This window comes from Balaenoptera physalus (genome assembly GCF_965194825.1).
Source record: "Balaenoptera physalus genome assembly, chromosome: 1".
NCBI classification, from domain to species: domain Eukaryota; kingdom Metazoa; phylum Chordata; class Mammalia; order Artiodactyla; family Balaenopteridae; genus Balaenoptera; species Balaenoptera physalus.
This window is the reverse complement of record NC_138882.1, coordinates 113,596,361-113,616,908: the sequence shown is the minus strand read 5'-3', so window position 1 is coordinate 113,616,908 and position 20,548 is coordinate 113,596,361. Positions and strand designations below refer to the sequence as shown.

Genomic DNA, 20,548 nt, shown 5'->3' with positions numbered 1-20,548 from the left:
GTTGATGGACATGTAGGTTGCTTCCATGCCTTGGCTACTGTAAATAGTGCTGCTTTGAATATTGGGGTGCATGTATCTTTTCAAAGTATAGTTTTCTCCAGATATATGCCCAGGAATGGGATTGCCGGATTATATGGCAACTTTATTTTTAGTTTTTTAAGGAATCTCCATACTGTTTTCCATAGTGGCTATATAAATTTACATTCCCACCAACAGTGTAGGAGGGTTCCCTTTTCTCCACACCCTCTCCAGCATTTTTATTTATAGACTTTTTAATGATGGCCATTCTCACTGGTACCTCATTGTAGTTTTGATTTTCATTTCTCTAATAATTAGCAATGTTGAGCATATTTTCATGTGCCTATTAGCCATCTGTATGTCTTCTTTGGATAAATGTCTATTTAGGTCTTCTGCCCATTTTTTGATTGGGTTGTTTGTTTTTTGTTATTGAGTTGTACGAGCTGTTTGTATGGTTTGGAAATTAATCCCTTGCCAGTTGCATTGTTTGGAAACATCTTCTCCCAGTCTGTAGGTTGTCTTTTTGTTTTGTTTATGGTTTCCTTTGCTGTGCAAAAGCTAATAAGTTTGATTAGGTCCCATTTGTTTGTTTTTGCTTTTATTTCTTTTGCCTTGGGAGACTAACCTAAGAAAATATTGCTATGGTTTATGTCAGAGAATGTTTTGCCTATATCCTTTTCTAGGAGTTTTATGGTATCATGTCTTATATTTAAGTCTTTAAGCCATTTTGAGCTTATTTTTGTGTATAGTGTGAGAGTGTGTTCTAACTCCACTGATTTACATGTGGCTCTGCAGCTTTCCCAAAACTACTTGATGAAGAGACTGTCTTTTCTCCATTGTATATTCTTGCCTCCTTTGTCAAAGATTAATTGGCTGTTAAGTATGTGAGTTTATTTCTGGGCTCTCTATTCTGTTCCATTGATCCATATGTCTGTTTTTGCACCAGTACCATGCTTTTTTGATTACTGTAGCTTTGTGGTATTGTCTGAAGTCTGGGAGGGTTATGCTTCCAGCTTTGTTCTTTTTCCTCAGGATTGCTTTGGCAATTCTGAGTCTTTTATGGTTCCATATAAATTTTAGGATTATTTGTTCTAGTTCTGTGAAAAATATCATGGGTAATTTGATAGGGATCACATTAAATCTGTATATTGCTTTGGGAAGTATGGTCATTTTAGCAATATTAATTCTTCCAATCCAAAAGTATGGGATACTGGAATAAGACTTAAACTAGATGAAAAGGGGAGGCTGGGGATCTGAAGAACCTAACTACCTTTACCCTGTGGAGGGGGACACTTACCTGGAAACACCTGGTCAAGATACCAGGCAAGCAAGCCATACAGAGCAGCATCAATAAGCATCATCTTCATGGACATCAGAAAACTGAATTCATCCCCTTCCATGGGACTATTCCCAATATTGTTCCACTGTAGCCCCAGGCCTTGCTCTTCAAAGCGAGCCAGGTACTCAGTACCAAACCCAAATGCCACAGGAGACAGCAGGCTCTGCAGTGGGGCAAAAAGGGCATGAAAGATGAGCAGAGGGTCTTTTACCCAACCCAACAGAAATCTACAAGGTAGGGAGTAGGGCCAAAAGAGGATCCATGTTGTATCCAGGTGTAAGACCACCCCAGGGAGTGGGTAAGGCAGTCTTCCCACAGGAATATAATTCTGGGAATACCTTTCAGGCCTCAGGGACCCCCACCCAATACTCACTGGGCCACCTCTCACCTGTCCAATGGAACACAGTAGTATACAGGAGAAGACAAAACCACATAGCATAACACAGCAAAGGACCAAAGGTCTTCATGTTTATCTTCCTAACTTTCCCCCCTTCTTCCTACCTCTTTCTTAAGATCTTACAGTTTTTGGTAGAATAAAGCAGCTTACTTGAGCTGCTTTGTGAGAATCCCATTAGAAGTGTCCATAAAGTCATCAGTGTTCTAGGGCAAGCTAGAGGGCTAGGCAGGGGATGGTCTCATGACCTCCTGAGCTCTGTCAGCCAAAAAGCCCTCAGGTTACATTGACTATCACTTTTTCCCATCTCCAGACTGGGGACAATCATTTTCTTAAGTTCTCCTTGGAGAGCCCTAGTAACTGAATAGGTGGCATACAGGAGGAAGTCTGAAGAGGAAGTTCCCCATCCACATCCCCACAGGTGGTCCATGGCATGGCAGAAAGCACATAAGCACATGCAGAGGGATGAGCTATTCCCACTTGCTCTGCTGGGTGACCTACCTCTAGTTTGAAGGACCCACGGTGGTGTTCAGAGTGTCTCTCTGCAGAAGGAAGGGATTCTCTAGCTATATGTTCACAAAAACCATTAAAAAAAATCTCAGCCCAGCCCTGGTCCACAGAGCTTCCAGAACTATAGCTTCCTGGTAGACCCACACACAAGAAACTAGTTGTGGCTTCAAAGTACCAACTGTCTATGCAGTGTACCAAGATAGTCCAGCTCTGCCTACAGGCTGAGTCATAAGGATTTCTTGCCCTTTGTGATCATGTTGGAAAATTGGGTGCCATAAATGACAGCAATTAATTCTTATTTAACATGAGAAATAAAAGGCAGATGCCCTGGCAACACTAGAGCCAAATAAGTTTGAGTCGTGAGAACAAGTTTGACTTAGATTTTCCCCAACGAGAAGCCAGTGGTAGTCCTTTCTCAACTGCACTGTACAAAGAAGTACGGATGGGGAGATTCTGGAGGACAAGGAAATTTTCACCCTACAGGGCTTAGAAGCTATTTAGCCTGGTAATGAGAGGGTGTAAATAGATCATTTGAAAACAATTAGAGAAAAAGACAGGGTTGTTTGGGCATTGTGAAGAGGTCTCTAAGGCAATCCAGAGTCAATTTCCAGAGACCTCTCTTTGGCAAGAGGGCCTGACTGGCTCATTTCTGCACCCCTCTCTGAGTGCACTGGTAGAACATGACAAGGACACTGTAGAGCTGTTCCGATTCAAATTCTTTTGGAGAGAAACAAAAACTTTTAATTTACGGAAACATCTTTCTAGACAGAATAGTTAGGGGGCAAGCTCCCTCCCTTATGAATCTTCTCAAATGTTAGGAAAAAAAACCTGAGTGAAATGGGCCCAGTTGTTCTCCCCTTATGGATACACAAAGGGACCCATGAGCTGAACTGGTTTTCAATTACTTCCCAGGGCAGACTAATCAAGCAGATTTGGTGAGGAGGAACTCTTAGGTTGCTCAGGGTGAAGAATGCTCCCACTTTTGTACCTGTGCCTTCAAACCTTGTGTTCCTCTGTGCCAAAAGGCAAAGTGGATCCCCTCAAAGGGTGAGCCGGTCCTCTCAGACTGCTACATACCCCTCAGATGGAATGCATCACATTCTAGGTGTAAGCCCAGGGTTCCTTACCACAGCTAGCTTCAGGTCGGCCGTCATTCGGTCCTGCCAAGCAAAGCAGAGAATGTGTGGCAGGTAGAGGGTGAAGTAGATGATACCACTACAGGCTGCTGCCAGGCTGGCCTTGGAGAAGAAGGTGCTGAGCAGGAAGCACTGCATGATTGTAGCAGTGGAGAAAGCCAACAGGAATAGGAAGAGGATAAATGGATTGCTATAATGCAGGATCCTTCCATGCTGAAACGAAAGAGACCACTTGAGTCAGTAATTCCCACGCACGTCCAGGGGCACCACCCCTCTCAGGAGTGACCTCTGTGCTGTGATTCTGGGGCTTTCGGAAGCCCTCTGCCCCGAAGGGATCTCTCCCATCAGCCTGTTGTTGGTGTCCAAATTTCCACATTTAAGACTCAATGTGTTGAGTTCCTTTAATTCTAATTATGTCATTTTTCCCCAGGAGGGTAACATATTAAGCTACCTATCAGTACTGAGTAATTATTATGTGTTCACTAAGGAAATCCTTGGGAAGGGGATAGTGTGGAGAAATAAGCCTAGAGCAGGGGAGGAAAATCTGCAGAGGGAGTCTTGGAGCATCAGTAGCTCTTGGGATATACTGAGTAGATGAGGAACAAAAGAGGGAGGTGGGAGACCATCCAACAAGCTTTAACATTGTGCCTGGGGCCTGGCCTGCTAACTTAATCATTTATATTGGGTTGGCCAAAAATTTCGTTCGGGTTTTTCGGAAACATCTTACAGAAAAACCCTAACGAAATTTTTGTCCAACCCAATACTTATATTCTGAGATTTGCCTCTCACATAGATAAAAATATCAGTAGTTAATCCACATCACTTGGAAGTGGATTAATCCTCCAGACCCATAATATCATACAAATACATTTCGTAGAACCTGTGGGCAATATTCAGTATCTTTCAGTTAACTAGTGGGTCAATCACTTTGGCTATGTAGAAAATAGGACCAAACTAGGTATTTTTAATAAGTGAGCTGCTGTCCAGTTACATTAAAGGATAAATTGAGACATTCAAATTTATTAGGCCTTCTTGGTTCTCTTTTGCCATAGGCCTCCTACAGGATTTTTACCTATGAGGTATCCTCCTATGAGGATTTTTACCCTTTGCACATAACTCCAAATTCATATAGATCATCCTGTTCTTTTCTTGGGAACATAAAGGTACAAACTGGTTCACCTCTTGAATTGGTTCTGATTAACTGGTAGTGGGGCACTGGGTTTCTCTCAGTAGAAAAGAGAGACCAAGTAGCAATATATATAATAGGCATGTAAGATTTGAGTAGAAAAAATGTGCCACTTATCTCCTGCTGTTACCGTTTCTTCTTCATTCATGCTGTCATGCCTGCCAGACACTGACAGAACAGATTGGAAAATGGAATAAAACAAATGGCAAAGGAGGTGGAAGAGAGCCATGCTTAACTAGAACAAACTTTGAGGAAATCTAAATAAAAGTCAAGGTTAAGACTCAGAGTTCCTGATTTTGTGTGAAAGCACTTCCGACATTACCCTGGGAAGCTCACTCCTCATCCTTAATCACATGCAACTCAATAAAAGCAAGACCATGACTGAACATGTGGCTTCTGGCTGGAAGAACTTTAAGATGGTTGCTGTTATTCTCAGAAGAATGAAATTAATTTCTTATCTCAGCTCAAAGCAAAGTCCTACAAACTTCTAGGCTATGTAATTTCTCATTGACTTCAGGCAGAGATGAAAGTCATTTGGCTGACCCAACAATTTCACTGGCCTTGTCTTCTTCTAATGACCACTTTTCTTTTTTGTTCTTAACAGCTTGAATAACAATGGAACCTTTCCATTGTCCCAGCTTCCAGTTTCTTTCCTGCATAGTTGAGGTGGGAAGGAACGACAGGGGAAAGATGAGAGCGTCATTCAAAGGAAAATCCTATTTTGTTGTGGAAAGCTCTGTTTCCGCCATCACTGGAAACTGGAACAATGTCCTGGTTCCCACAAGGAGAAACCCCTTTGTGCAAGAAACTCTTAGTAAACATTCTTTACCTCACGTCCTAAAAGCTTTGAAGTCCTAATGTCCATTCTTAGGAAGGCAAATCTCAATGCCACTTATTAGCAACAAATCTCAGGGCCATTGCAAGATGTCGTGCATGTTTATGAGTTTTGCACAAGTCAGTTACTCATGCATTTTGACTCCTTTAATTCTGAGGACACAAAATGTCTTAGTAGTGGGGAAAGGAGTAGACTGAAGGATGGGAAGGAACAAGGGACCCCTAGAGGAAGACAAGTTTCTCAGCTTCTCCCCTCATCTCTGGAACTCTGGGACCCTTTGTGTATTTAAAGCTACATTTGGGTCTGGTCAGATTGAGCAGACTGACCTCTACATCAGCATTGGTTTTGATTGGGCTCTAGCACAGGGTCTGGCTAAGGCCACAGCTCACTGAATCTCAGTGCAACACTTAAACTAAAAGCATTCAGACTTAGTACATTTTACTGCAAAGAGAAGGGGCAGGATTTGGTTTAACTGGATATGTGTTGGTTGGACAGGATATGGGATGGAACATTCTTGGATCAGGTAGGCACCAGGTATCATCCAGCATAACAAGGGACACAGTCAGAATCTGTGCATCAGCACATATAGTGCTTAGTGCAAGGAACTCTTAATATCATCATGGTAAAGAGGCAGAACAAGCTTAATGACACTATATCAGAAGATTGCAAAGCCTGAAGTCTAAGGCTTATACTAAATCCCATCAAATAAATATAAAAAGTTACCTAAATTTATGTCCTATCATTCAACAAGTACAAAAGATCATCTACTGTGGAGGAGTTAAACATGAAGCACAGCAGTGTGTTATGAAATAATGTTTTATTTACAAGTCTAACTTGCAAGGGAGCTGCAAGTTTGCAGAGGATGGACCTATGCATGCTATCTGCGCCTATAAAATTCCTGTCACTGAGAAAGGATGGACTCCAAATTCCACCCTTTAAAACAGAGAGGTCTTAGAGATTTTGTAGGCAGCAGAATGTTCTTTGGTCAAGACATGAATGGTGTGACATGATGGTAATTAATAAACATTCCAGATCTCGTCTCCTAATACACTGAAAAGGCCCTCCACATTCCCACCCCAGCTGGTGGTTGGGACAGTAATCCCAAGAAAAGAAATGAAATGGATTCATTTCTTCTGTATGTGAAAAGAGAGAACGCTTTGCACACACAATCTCCCTGTGCTGGGCTCTGCTAACAGCAGCTTTTCCAGATAGTCCACGTAATGGGGTTGGATAATCTACGTAGATTGTGGTTCCCCAGGCAGGAAGTGGGAGCAGGGAAGATGCTATGACGCAGTGGCTCTTTGGGGAAGACTTTGTCTCTCTAAGTGTCTTCCACCTTGGCTGAAATGGCCAGGCAGCTACATGTCATGCTATCTTTGGTGGCCAGATGACTAATCTAGGCACAAGTTCATTAACAGGAAGAAAAGTGGGAGGAATAAAATTATTCAAGGTTTTCTGAACCTTCTCCATCTGGCTTACCATGATGAATATTGTCAGGAAACAGATGCTTATCGACATGATAGAGAAGCTGTCCAGGAACCAGGTACACCAAATCACTGTGTTGGAGACACCCTGATTTTTCAAGGTCTCCTTCAGTCTCAACTCCTTCTCCAAGACGATGCTCTTTACTGTCATGGAGACAGAGTAGATCCAGGCCAGCACCATGAAGATAGGGAAACAGCGGTTCAGGATGATCATAAAACTAAAGCAAGAGGAGAGAAGCAGAATAGTAGATTGCCTTGTACCTGGTGGAGGTGGAGTAAATGTTTGTTGAATGAATATGTTGAGAACAAAGCCCAGGTGGAGGGAAAGGCAGAAAAATCTCCACCAGGCACTCAATGGACTTGACTCTTTTAATACATTGCACTTTGTCCCAAAGGATTACTTTTTCTTTAGCGCAAAAGACTGTAGCCTTTTGGTTAGCCCAGATGAAAAGTTTGTGAGTAAAATGTGTAAATAAAATTGTACTACGTATGTTACACAGTATAGATGTTCTTTATAAGATCTCAGGCAGCTTTTTGGTTAGTCCAGATGAGTGCTCTGTAAGTGAAATGTGTAAATAAAATCATACTATGTATGTTACATAGTATAGAGCTTCTTGTAAGATCTCCCAGGAAAGGACTGCAGACTTGATGATGCGGGATGTGACTGGAATAGGTAGATACATGCTAACTGACACTGAAGCCCAACAAGGTGGACAAAGGGAACTGGTGGTGGTGAGGTCAATAACTGGGCTCCCCAAGGGGTCAGCCAGTGAAGCACTGTCTACCCAGGAGGATCAAACCCCAGTTACACAGGAAGAGGCACAAAATAACTGACCCAGCAACAAATCAATCAGTGATTCAATAGTCACTGACTCCACCAGCCATGTACTGGTGGAGTACATCCATGGATATTCATTCCAGTAAGCAGGGCAGAGTTGATATTCTGGAATTACTCTACTGTGAACTTTACATATGTTTTCCCTGTGCTTGATGTGCTAGTAAAAGCCCTTGAGATTATTATTTCTTGAAAACTGTTGGGTGTCACAGGAAGGGCCCAATTCCAGCGTGGGAGGGTTTCACTCAAGATGGCCCTAGGGAGAGAACCATAAATTCATAATGCCTGCCCTTCTGGGACCTGCCACCAGAGGGCTCTCCCACATTGAATGGCCAGAATCCCTACCGCCTCCTCACTGTTTACCCCACTTCCTTGCCGGTTACTCCTATTCTGATCTTAGAAGTAGAGCTGGGCTTTTGCCCCGGCTCCATTTCCCATCTCTGCCTATTGTCCAAACTTAAACTGACTGCAGAACAGCCCCTGTTATCTCTTTTAGTCTTCTGTAGAGCTGAAGGAGAACGGATTGGACTGAGGTGCTACACCCATACTGGGCTTTATTTTACTACCTTGCCAGCTGGCAATTTGACTCTTCCTTTTACAGGCTGTGCACGTTTATCTCCTCCCTGAACCCTGCAAACCCACACGTACACTATGGTGAACTTCCCAGTTTTCTTCTAGGAGTTGAATCCCTAAGCCAACTGCAGATCTCTGCTGCTGTCCTTGGGAGCATTTCTGCCCCCATCCACCATAGTAAATGAGCCCTCCCAGCCCCTTCTCCCTCTTTATCCCTCCCTCTACCACCCCCCAAATGCATGTTCAGAAAACAGTGGGCTACTTGCTTAGTTTGCTACTGGCCAGCAAATGTACAGGCCTGGGGATGGGGGTGGGCAGGCAGGGAGGGCCCAAGCTCATCCAACACATCCCTCTACCTTCTCATTAAGCATACATCATGAGAATGTTAATTAGGGAAGGAGCTGCATTATTCCAAGGCTCCTAGGAACCGGACCTACTTGTGATGCAGAGTCCTAATTTGCTGTTTTGGCAGTCACTGGGCAAACACTCTGACCTGAACCCTTCCACATACCAAACATACTACGTAGTGGAAATTTTAAAAGCCTTTGTCCCCTCCCCCAACCTCACTTCCCCTGCTTTAATTTTCACCTTCTCTTTTCCACCCACAACACCAGCTCCTTTCTCCCACTTTACTTGTCCATCTGACCCTGCCCAGAGTCGAGGAGAAGCAGGCTTCTCAATCAGAGCTCCATTCTCCCGGAGCCGGCCCCAGGCCCCGGGTTTTTTTCTCCAAAGAGATTGAAGCCTGGGGAGCACCTCCACCTCACCCCACCCCAGCAACCTGATCAGCTTGTCCTGGAGGGGGATTGGGACCTCAGACTCACGAGTCATCCACGAAGCAGGGGTAAGGCATCTGCTGGAGGTAGATTCCAACTGGAACCTCAGCCTGGGCCTGACTCCTTGTGATCCCCTGTTCAACCATGTCCTGCAGATAGGCAAACCCGCCCCAGATGTATCGGAAGTCTTCCACAGGATCAGCTCTGGGGCCAGAATCCCAGTACCTAAGAAGAAACCGGAGAGAGGGACAAAGGATGGGAATGGGAATGGACAGCTCACTCACTGGTCATAAGCACGAGGGGACTCCGTATTCACTCTCCTGAAACTTTCCCCTGAACTTTTCCACACTATCTGATTCTATTTTCCAGTTCACAGGTTAAATCTCAATTATGAACATTGGCCACAGCACGATTTGTAATTGCTTTCATTCAAGTACTCTACTTTGAGCTTTACAAAATATCTTACTTCCTCTGATTTAACTTAATTTAATTGATTTACAGGCTGAGTCCAGTCTCAATCCCCTACCCTGTACCAAACATAATTTCCCAGTGACTTTGGTGAAACCTCATTTGCAGAATCTCTATGTGAAGATAACTCAATAACTCAAACCTAGAGGTTTTCATCTCCAAATTGCACAAAGGCCAGCCAGGGACAAGTGCTGAGTTGAGGGGGTAAAGACAGGGTAGCTGAACTCTCCTGGTCCCACCAACTAGCAGGATCTACTGTCTAGCTTAGTTCTTTGATATCAAAGTGCTTCTGTGCCTTTCTGAGTAACCTTTCTGCCCCTGAAGGAGATGGGTGGCCTGAGCCCACAGGAGCCCCCTTTCCTTGCCTCATACATCACTGGGGATGCCCAGGTCCTTCTGAGATCTCCTGAAACATCACCTGTCTTTGATCTTATTGGTTTTCTCCACCACATCTATGTCCATTCGGATCTTGTACTTCACATGGGGTGGTAGGGAGCTGGTCCAGGGATACATGTCAGGAAATACCACACCAGCCCAGAACCTGTTTTCCTCCAGCAGAGACAGGGCTCGTTGGGTGAGTTGAAATTCATCATCGTAGCTTTCAAACTTGTCCAGGATCAAGCACTGTGGATAATCACAAAGGTTGAGCGAGTCTGAGGAGCACCACCTGCAAAGACTCAACTGCAAGAAAATGGCAGAGGATCAGGGCCGCTGCCCCAGGGGATGGGTCAAAAGCAAGGAGACCTATAAACTTACTGTTTGCTTAACTCCGGGGTCTGGTGTCAAGTTTTCAATGTGTCTAGATTTGGGGGTGAAAGGGGGCTTAGGAACGCTGACTTGCTCTCATCCCTGCAGATTTAGTGAGGACCGCACTATCGGGCTGTCCAAGTATGCAAGTCGTCAAAATGACAAAAATACTCCCAGCTCTCACTCCCCAGCATGGGGAGTTGAGGGAGTGGGGTCACATCAGATACAAGCTGCTTTGAAGATCAGAAAGCCTGCTAATAAAAGAGTTTTAAAGAGAGAGAGAAACAGTCCCAGCGGTAAACCTTCCTGCCTCTCTGCAAACACACAAGGATGGCCAGCTGAGGCAAGAACAAGGAGGAAGAAAGAAAATAACAGAAAGTCAAAGTGATTTCGTCAGGGAAATCATTTCCAGTTACAATTTTATGACAGGTAATGAGGATGGAGGAGGAATTTCCTAACATGTCTTTTTTTTTTCTCCCCCGGAAGAGAAAAAAATCATTACCCAGAAAAGAGCAAAACTAAGAATTTCTTTTAATTTGAATATTGGGAGTTGTCCACTTTTACAGATTTGTTAAAGCGGTTGTATTGTACTTGGATGTGTTTTATCCTTAACCTCCTGTTTCTATAATACACTGGGGTTATTGTGCGATGTTTCTTTCTTAGAATGTAACTCACAAGAGGTCAGCTGGCCTTGTCTTGATTAATCTGTTCATGGAATACTTACTGAGAGCCTGCAATGTGCCAGAGCCTGCTTGGCTCCAGGGATACAAGGAGGAAAGATAAAATCTCTTACTGAAAGAAACTCCAGACCTAATGAGGGAGAGGGTTGGAGTAAACCAACAATCAGAATGCAGAATGATCAGGTTCTGGTGAAAGCAAGCCTAGGGTAGTCTAGCAGCCCAGTGGAGGGATGAGGCTAAGTCTACCGGGGGCGGGGGGGGGGGGCGGTCTCAGAGGGCTGCCTGGAGGAAGAGACTCCTGAGCAGGATGAGAATAAGCAGGAATTAGCCAAGGGAAGAAAGCAAGGGAAAGGTCAGCTCAGGCACAGGGAACAGCTCGCAGGGTTTCTGGAAACCTGCAAGAATAGAATAGTGGTTTCCTTCCTTGGCTGTGCTTTAGAACCACCACGGAGCGTTAAAAAGACAACTATACTCAAGTCCCACCCCAAACAATGAAATCAGATTCTCAAGAGGCAGGGCCAAGGCATCAGCATTTTGTCAAACACTCCCCAGCTTGTGCCAATGTACAGAGAAGAACGTAGGTGAGCAGAGGTGAGAGGTAAGAGATGTGTACTAAGAAGGCAGGTGGGGACCAGGTCAGTTGCCCTGCTGGGTTTGCAGGGTGACCGGCCAACTGAGAGGTTTCATGGGATGCAGGGCTTTCCATGCTAAAATGAGGAGTTTCCTGGCAAACCCTAAAAAGCCACAAGAAACCACTGTAGGGTTTTAAGCAGAGGTAGGACATATGAGATCAGACCATGTTTCTGAAAGATCACTGGTGGTGGGAAGGGGGAGCAGGAAGCCTGGTTAGAAGGCTGTTGATGTAACACAGGCTTAAAGGAACACATTAACTCTCCCACAGAGCCTGTGAGTTACCTGGAATCCTCATTTTATTGAAGAGGAGACCTACCAGAGGTCACGCAGCTAGACAGTGGCAGAGCCTGCGTTCTCTCCCCATTTTTCAACGCCAGGCCCAGACTTCTTCCCACACCAGGAGCCACAGGCAAAGCCTGACCCACAGGCTCTCCATGTGCTCACGATTGTCTTGCAAAGTAAGAGAGCACAGCTATTACTTATCTCTCTGTTTTAAAATAATCTGTCTCTCTCTTCTTTTAAATCAGTTTGTCGAGTTTAGGACTGCATATATAGAGTTTTAGTATTGACAAATAGAGTGAACTTGAAATTAAATTTCTAAAATAATCAGGAAAGTTCTTGGGGAGATGGAAATTCTCTGCAGTTTCTTTTAGCTGTGACACACACACACGCACACACACACACAGAGTATTCTACCAATTCCCTCATAGCATCACAGGGCACTTGGACAGACAGAGTCATAGAGGGGTCTTACAGTCTGATGTGCTTGCTTACTGATGAGGAAACTGGCATCCTAGGGCCTTGCCCCAGGTCAGTATAGGTCTGAAGCAGAATATGAATCCATGTTTTCAAGTGTCAAGCCTGAAGGGTGCTGCTGTTCCTTCACATTGCTCTAAGAGTAAGCCATGCTCCAACTACGAAGTCAGAGCAACAGAATTCCTAAACAAGATCTCTTGCCCCTGTCCAGTAGATCAGCACTGTCCAGTAGAACTTTCTGCAGTGATGGAAATGTTCTATTTCTGCCCTATCCAACATGGTAGCCAGTAACCACATATGGCTATTGATTGAGTACTTGAAATGTGGCTAGTGCACCTGAGGCACTGAATTTTTCACTTTAATTTATTTAAATTTAAATAGCGACGTGTGGTTACTGCATTGGTTAGCACAGCTCTAGAGACAGTAAGTTCCCGGAGGTCAAGGGCCATGTCTTATTCATTAGGTCTCTGGAACAGTATTTCCTCATGAAAGGGACTCAATAAGTGTTTACTGAATTGAATTAATTCAAATTTAGAAGTCCCAAATGCTGCAAGAAATATAACTTTACTACTGTGTGTTTTGAACATAATCCTGTGCACCCGAAATCAGATGGTAAACTAGGAGAAATTAGTGAAAGGTGAATTTTTGATATAATGTTAGTAAGAGTATAACTCTCAGCGAAGCAAAAAAGCTAATAAAAACAAACACATTTTAATAATGTGACTTTCCGAGCAATCTAGCCCATTCTCTTTGAACTCTCCTTTCATGTCTTAAAGGGAAATCTATACTGGAATAAGCGCTGATGTTTTCAGTGATATCGTTGAGTCCTGCAATGACGTGGGCTCCATCCTGGCTCTTTTATCAGGCAGCTGATTCACAGTCATGTTTCCTGCTGTATCCCCCTAGGCTGGTACCCTGATACTCTCTGGAAAAACAAAACCAAAAGGTTCTCAAACACTCATTTTTACCCTGAAACATCTGACCCATTTTCAAAGTTGAATTATCATCTTTGGAAAGATGGTACAGGGTAGTGTTTGAATGCCATCCCCACTCTGCTGTTTCCTAACTGTGTGGCCTCTCTTTCCCTATCTGCGAGCTGGAGATACGCCTACCTCACAGGTGTGTTCTAAGGATCACATGAACTTGTTTGGGAAGGGCCAGCCAGTGCCGCCTGGTAAGAATAAAAGCTGATGCTTACTGCAGGCTCACAATATGACCAAAACTGGTCCAAGGGCTTTGCTTATATTAACCCCTTGAATCATCACAACCACTTTACGATTATCACTCCAAGCTCTCTTAAGAGGCATGATGAGCAAACTTCCCCTGGAGAGAGCCTGTGTTTTAACCATGTAGGATACTAAACTATTTCACAAGTAACGAGGACTCGATGAATACCATTTTTATTACTGTTTTTGCAAAATATCTTGAAAATCAAAAGAGTCTAGTGGCTTTTAAGCCCCTGCCAGGTTACCTTTCATTTATGACAGCTGTTTGTCTGGGGAAGAAGGCAGTTATCTTTTAAAAACAACATGGCTGGGAACATAACCCATCCCAAGCTGATCCGAGCAACTCATCTAGTTAGAACAATGCTACGGACAGGAGCCAAAGCTCTGTGTCCACGCGGGCAATGGAGGGTGGCAGTGGGGTGGGTCCTAAGCCACTGGTGTTCACTAGCTTGCTCATTGGCCATTAGGTGAAAGTCAGACAACTCTACCAGAGGAAGGTCTTATGAAGCTAATCCAGAACATCTTCCTGAGGTCAAGGCAGAGCAATTGCAGATTTGGACATGAGTCAGAACTCCCTGGGTCATCCACTGAGGTATGACTCATGATGTACCCTTGCATTCTCATGCGGAGGCCACCTGGCTAACAGCAAATGACCTCGTTCCCTTTTGGTACTTGCTCTGGTCCCTGAAGTTAAGATCTTGGCTAACGAGCATGTATATTGATGAGAGTGTGTACATGAGTGTGTTTGGGAGGCAATGATGAATGACTAAACCCTTAACCAAGGTTATGGATTTTGACATATCTGGTGTGGTCTGATTAGCTTGTAAGTTAACACATAGTAGGTTCTAATGAGACTGAAGCCACAGAGTCTGTTTATAAAAGCTATTTGGTTCTACACAGAGAGAAACTGTGTGACCATGGATGTTAGGGAAGAATACTGTAGGTAGGTAAGTAATGGCTAGTGTAAGAGGCTCAGCATAAAAATAGCACCAGTACTGGGAAAAAAATTCAAAGGGCATCTTCACTGATTAAAAATTCGTTGTCTCACAGCTTCAGAGGCAGATTCTGGGCAAATTTTGCAAGCAGAATTCAGAATCTCAAAGAGAATTGTTATAATGCCCTGTGATAGCCAAGGGCAGTAAAGCAAGAGAAGAGGTTTCCTTGTCTCCTTCCGTTCCCAACTACTGTGGCCAAATTCTGGGTGGCAGGACCACTGCCATTTGAAGCCCACACATATCCTACAATTCCTTGTTTGTTGTTTTGCTGATACTCACCAGGAACCAGAGTGCACCCTGGCGGAAGAGGTGTGGCTCTCTCCAGGGCAGGCAGCTGTGTTTAAGACCTCTGGAGAATGCAGTCACTTGTTTACACAGCTAAATCAAACACTACCTTGGGAGAAGAAGCTGCAGTAGCAGCAGGCTTCCTTCTTCAACTGCGACCTCTCCAACTCTAATTCAAACACATTAAATAATAGATAAATTATCTATTAAGTGGGAAACGATGTCCAGTGGAGGCAAAGAGAGAAAGAATCTCTTTTTCTGCTTGAACCTGATAATCAAAGGGGATTGGCACTCTGTGCTGACACAGTACTTTGACTAATACACCCAGGACACGTGAGGGATAAGAAAAGCACTACACCCTGAGAGACACTGCCTCTACAATCCTGCCTCTTACAAATGTGACTTCCACACTCAGGCTGAGAACAAAGCGGCTGATGAATGCCAACTGAGGTCTCAAGTGGTCCCGCTGGTGGACCTGGAGACACGTGGGGTTCCTTCTGGAAAATGCCAATGGATGTGGGCAAACATCCCAGAATGAATTTCCTGGCATATCTAGACCATAGCACTCAAGATTTGTTTCCCAACACATGGAAAAAGCCACTGGATAAAATAGTTTTGGGCTGTTTGAGTTGGTTGAGATGGTGAGGTAGAGGCCAAAGGCGTTGCCATATATTTTATCTACCACACCGGGCACCGTGAACAGACATCTGAAATGTTCAACCACAAAGAGTGAGGAAATGCACCACGACAGGAAAACAAAGGGATAGGAAATGCACAGCTGTTAAAAAATGTCCGTTCCTAAAATAAATAAATACAATAATGAAACAAATGAAAAGGTCAGGTTGGAGCATGAAGACTCACACTAGGACAAAGCTACCAGGTGATGCTTCCTGTGTAGTTAGGTCCAAGGAAAGACAGAACAGCCTGGCTGACGACGGCAGGGGATTTTAGCTCTCAAAGCTTTCTTGTTTAACCATTCCAGCAACTTTGGGAGGGAAGTGTTACCATATTCAAAATATTTAATAATCAGCAGAGCTGGGCACTGACCATTGATAGGACCTGCCAGTCACAAACACCCAGTCCAGCCACACTGGTGAACACTGCCCTAGCTGTAGCTTCACTTATCATCCTTATTTTTCAGGCAGGGGAACAGCGATATTGCCCGAAATCACAGAGCTGGTGCATCATGACAAGACTGGGGTTTCAGAAAGATCTCACTGGAGGCAGTCTGGGAGCTGAACAGAAGCAGCGAGAGACCAGAGGCCCAGAGACCAGCTAGGAGAGACGGTACAGGCCCTAGTAAACAGAGGCCATACATGGAGAGGGTGAGGAAGGGGGATTTCAGAGACAATTTGGAAGATATTTGACAGTCCTTGGAGGATTTGTGACATTTTGACTTTGGATTCGTGTAACTTGTTTCTCCTCCATTAGATTGAATTCTAGCAGCTCCTTGAGGTACCACTACTAAGGCCTTATTTAATGACAAGCTTCTCTCTCTCGATAGAATGTGAGCTTCTAGGGGTCAGGGATTAATTGTATTTATTCAGAGGTAGGTAGTTCAATTCATGCGAATATATGAATGACTGAATGAGCTCAAATCTCTTTTGGTTTCCTACTCTAAACCTAGTTATTTCCAAGCAGAAAAGACTGAATCACAATAGTGTCTGTTATTCTGAATATAACAAAATAATTGCTGTCCCTATCCAACTCATTATGTAATTTATCCAAACAACACTGACTGAACCCCCTACTAATATGCCCCTTGTGGTACAAGAAAGAACTTCCTCTTCAGAGCCAGACAGGTCTGGATTAGAATTCTGGATCCACCTCTTATCTGCTGTGGTATGTTAGGCAAGTCAGTTTTTAATTCTATAAAATGATAACAATTACGCCTGCTGGGCAGGTAGTTAGGAGCGTTGCATGAGATGACATGTAAGAGTGCCCAACATAGTGGCTGGCTCACAGCAGGCTCAAATACAAGTTCCTTTCTTCTACCTACAACTCGAGCCCACCCCCCCCCCCTCCCCAAACTGTGTTCTCCTTCCTCAGCCCAGTTCTATGTCTCTGAGAGACCGATGAGCCATAAAATAAGGTCATTGCCCATGAGTTGCTTATGATCCAGCTCATGGCTCTCAAAATAATATTGCTCTAATGGTGTAGACTTTTGTACCCTTCTGACCTTTCCCCTGACTTCTCCCTAGCCTCCCAATGCACATTTGGAGACAATGAATCAACAGAAGAAAGCACTAGGACAGATATTATGCGAATCCCTAAACATCTGACTAAAGTAAATTACACGATCAGTAGCTTTACCTTCCTTATCCTATTTTTATTTAGGCTAGCCTGAAAAATACGCTCCCTGAGCACATTCTGGTTGGGTAGTGGTGGCATGTGGCCAGGACCATGCAAGGTACAGAGGAAAGGTGGTCCAAAAAATCCCCCTACTGATAATTCATCAACAAGATAATCACCATGTAGATAATAAAGAGTTATGCACATATATTGAGTGTGTTGACAGCAGAGGTAAAAGCAGTTAATGAATACATGTTTTTTCAAGACTTAGGGAAAGGAAGTTGTAACTGGTTAAAGTACAATTTTATGCCTTGATCAGAGGTATTTTCATATTAAAGTTTGGCTGAATTCAGCTTTCTGATGCTAAATTCAAGACCTGAAATTCAAATATACTATGAAATTAAAATACACTGTGAATTCTAAATAGTATTCCATCTGTGCCAGGCCTAACCCTTCGCTAAACAAAGAAATCAAAGGGGAGGGGTGTGGATATTTGTTTTAACTAAAGGGTTATCAGAGGAATTTTTCTAATTGTGCTTTTCTCAGAAGAAAAATATATGTGAATAAGACATATAAATTATGAATGTAAGCGTATACACATACCAGTTTAAGATATTTACCTACATGAAGACTCATTTGCCCTCAGCCTCCTTAGACTTGGAGAAGGTGATCAGAAGGCCTGTAGAGATGACTCTTTCCACGTGTTAGAGATGTGATGCTCCCAAAATGTCACCTTCACCCCTTTCCCTAGTTGACTGCCCACCTTCTGACCAGGAAGTCTGTCTTTTATTCTTGATTTTTTTTTTTCCCTGCTAAGGGCAGGGGATCAGGGGAAAAACTAAACATGGTTATGGGATGAATAAGGTTATAGAAGCCCTTTATTGAGGACGTGCTCCAAGGACAGAAAGAGTTCTGGAGCCACTGAAGCACTGTCCACAGAAGGGCCAGAATGGCCCCAGAGACATCCTCCTGGGCCTTCAGGAATGGACTGAAAGTCCTGATTCTAAGCCAATTCACAAGGTTAATATGAAGAGTGGCTTCACATCCTGGTTAATGCTTACACAAAGTGAGTCTGAGAAAAAGCTACATTCCTCACGTGGTCTGTGGTTCAAGGGTGGACATCCCTGTGGTTCATAGCAAGAGCCGCCATGCATCAAATGGCTCTACTATGTGCCCAGTCCTCTCCAATCTCATCCTCACAGCCGCTTGGAAAGGGGGGCACTAACAGCCCCACCTAAGAGATGGGGAATCGGGGGCAGAGAATTTATACACAGGTTTAACTAGTCAATGGCACAAATGTATTGAGTGCCCTGCACGCTTCACTCACTTTATCTTTAACAACAACTGTGACGTCTGTTGTGTTATTATCTGGATTTTACAGATAAGAAAATTGAGGCTTAGCAGGTAAAGTGTCTTTCCCAGAGTGATGTAGCTCATGGGCAGAGATCCAGGCCCATTTATCCTCACTGGCAGGTGAGAACGTTCCCCAAGCAGTGGCCTAACATGGCATACAATGACCAAGCAAGGCAGCTCCGAAGGAATGGGACACTCTCCAGGATACTCAGTGGAATGTCCAGTAACTAAGGCCTCACCCCGAGCAGAAAGAAAGAGGACTTGGCCCTTCTATTAGGTGAAGAGAAAACTTATTGAATCACTCCCCTTTCCTGTAATGACAAAAGGCTTAAAAGTTTGCTCTTAGTTCTTGGACCTTCTGTTGTTCAATACCACATCTGAGTGCAGCACTGACCGGAACTGACATAATGTACATTTTAGAGTATTTTTGCTGAATTTTCCTGAAATGATTTTTTTCGTTTTTGGAATAGGCAGGGAAGTAGGCATCAAGGCTGGCCCAGAAGTTCTCAAAGCTCTTTAATGAAAGTCATATTACTGAAAAGCAGAGGCTCAGTCAAGCCTTGAACAGCCTATGAAGGAACATGCTTGCTGCCCTGTCCTGGAGAGGCCATCATGAAGAGGTTTTCATGCCCTGTCTGCTACTGAGTAGTCCTCAGGATGAGAGCTGGGGAGTTTCCAAAGCTCCTCCAGACTTCCCAAAACACAAGGACAAAAGCGGAAAATTCAGGACCAGTTGTAATGATTGGATTCTACCTCACTGCTTTACAACACCCGCCCCCAACACCCCCACCCCCACCCCCGCCCCGTCTTCTCCTTTCAGTTCATTCCCCATCACTTTCCTCCTTCCTCCCGCTCCCCTGCTCCCCAGGGCAGGAAGATCAGAAACCTCAGCATAATTACCTGCTGGGTTTCTGCCACCATCAAAACTCCTCTTAGGAACCCCTGGGGCAGGCCACTGACCTGTGGCAGTCTTGGCCTTTGCTTAGGAGCATTTCGCTGGGCTAATGGGATTGCAAGGCCCCAGGGAAGTGTTGGTGGCTTATGTGAGATGCGATTAGCAGTTTTGTAATCCCTAGAGGAGCACCAGGAGTGGCTCAGTGGCTGGGCCTGATTTCACTAATTCCACTCTCCTCCTCCCAAACAGTATTTTTTGTTTGTTTGTATTTTACTAAAAAGTTAGTATTTATTAAGTGCTTACTAAATGCCAGGCACTGTCTTAAGTGCTTTGCATGAATTAACTCAGTTAATTCTCATAACAAGCCTATTAGGTAAGTATTATTAATATCCCCACTTTACAGATGCAGAAACTGAGGCACAACTAGCAGGGATTTGAACCCAAGTGGTCTGGCTCCAGAGACTGAATTCTTAACCATTTAATATATACTAAGTATCTGTTGGGTGCCTTGTGCTACATTAAGCACAAGCTACATGGAAAAAATGATCCTTCAAGAAAACAAGCCCTTTACATCACCATGCAAATGTCAAGTCAAACCTAAGAAGTATTCTTTATACTGATACGTAGTACCTCACAAAAATATTGTGAGACCCACTGAACTCTATTCTGCAAGAATAAAGGAACAGAGTGCCTCCATCTGCACCCCATCCAAAAAATCCTGCCTGTATTATAAGCACAGTGGTGGATGGTGGTGGGCACGGCCAGGGATGGGGACTTAGCTGGTAGAGGCACCGTGAGAAGACGACGATGTCAACTGAGTAATTGTACAAGGGGACTCCAAGATCCCACCAATCCAACAGGTTTGTAAAAATACAGATTACCAGGCCTCTTCCCTGGGAATTCTGAGTCAGTTGATCTGGGTTTGTGTCCAGAAATCTGTTTCGTAAAAAGCACCCATGGTCATTCTTGTCTTCAGACAAGCTGGGAATCACTCTGTAATGACCTGAACTTTGGCTGTGCTGCTGCCACACCTGACCGCTGCTGAAAGGCTGCCTAGAGAGCCTGTGCCAATATTTCCACGGTTCTGGAGACAGAGCATCACACACTCCAGGGAAATTCTGGGGGCGCCAAG

General features: G+C 44.1%; 1 protein-coding gene across 1 annotated transcript in view; it reads right to left on the bottom strand.

The window, feature by feature from the left end:
* Positions 1 to 20,548, bottom strand: part of ABCA4 (ATP binding cassette subfamily A member 4) — a 126,747-nt gene that overhangs the window by 64,097 nt on the left and 42,102 nt on the right. The window contains exons 12-16 of the mRNA XM_082409722.1: positions 9,973 to 10,178; positions 9,135 to 9,311; positions 6,898 to 7,120; positions 3,389 to 3,610; positions 1,316 to 1,520 (exon numbers count right to left, since the gene is read on the bottom strand). Coding sequence (XP_082265848.1) covers positions 1,316 to 1,520; positions 3,389 to 3,610; positions 6,898 to 7,120; positions 9,135 to 9,311; positions 9,973 to 10,178 — 1,033 coding nt within the window. The remainder of the gene's footprint in view (positions 1 to 1,315; positions 1,521 to 3,388; positions 3,611 to 6,897; positions 7,121 to 9,134; positions 9,312 to 9,972; positions 10,179 to 20,548) is intronic.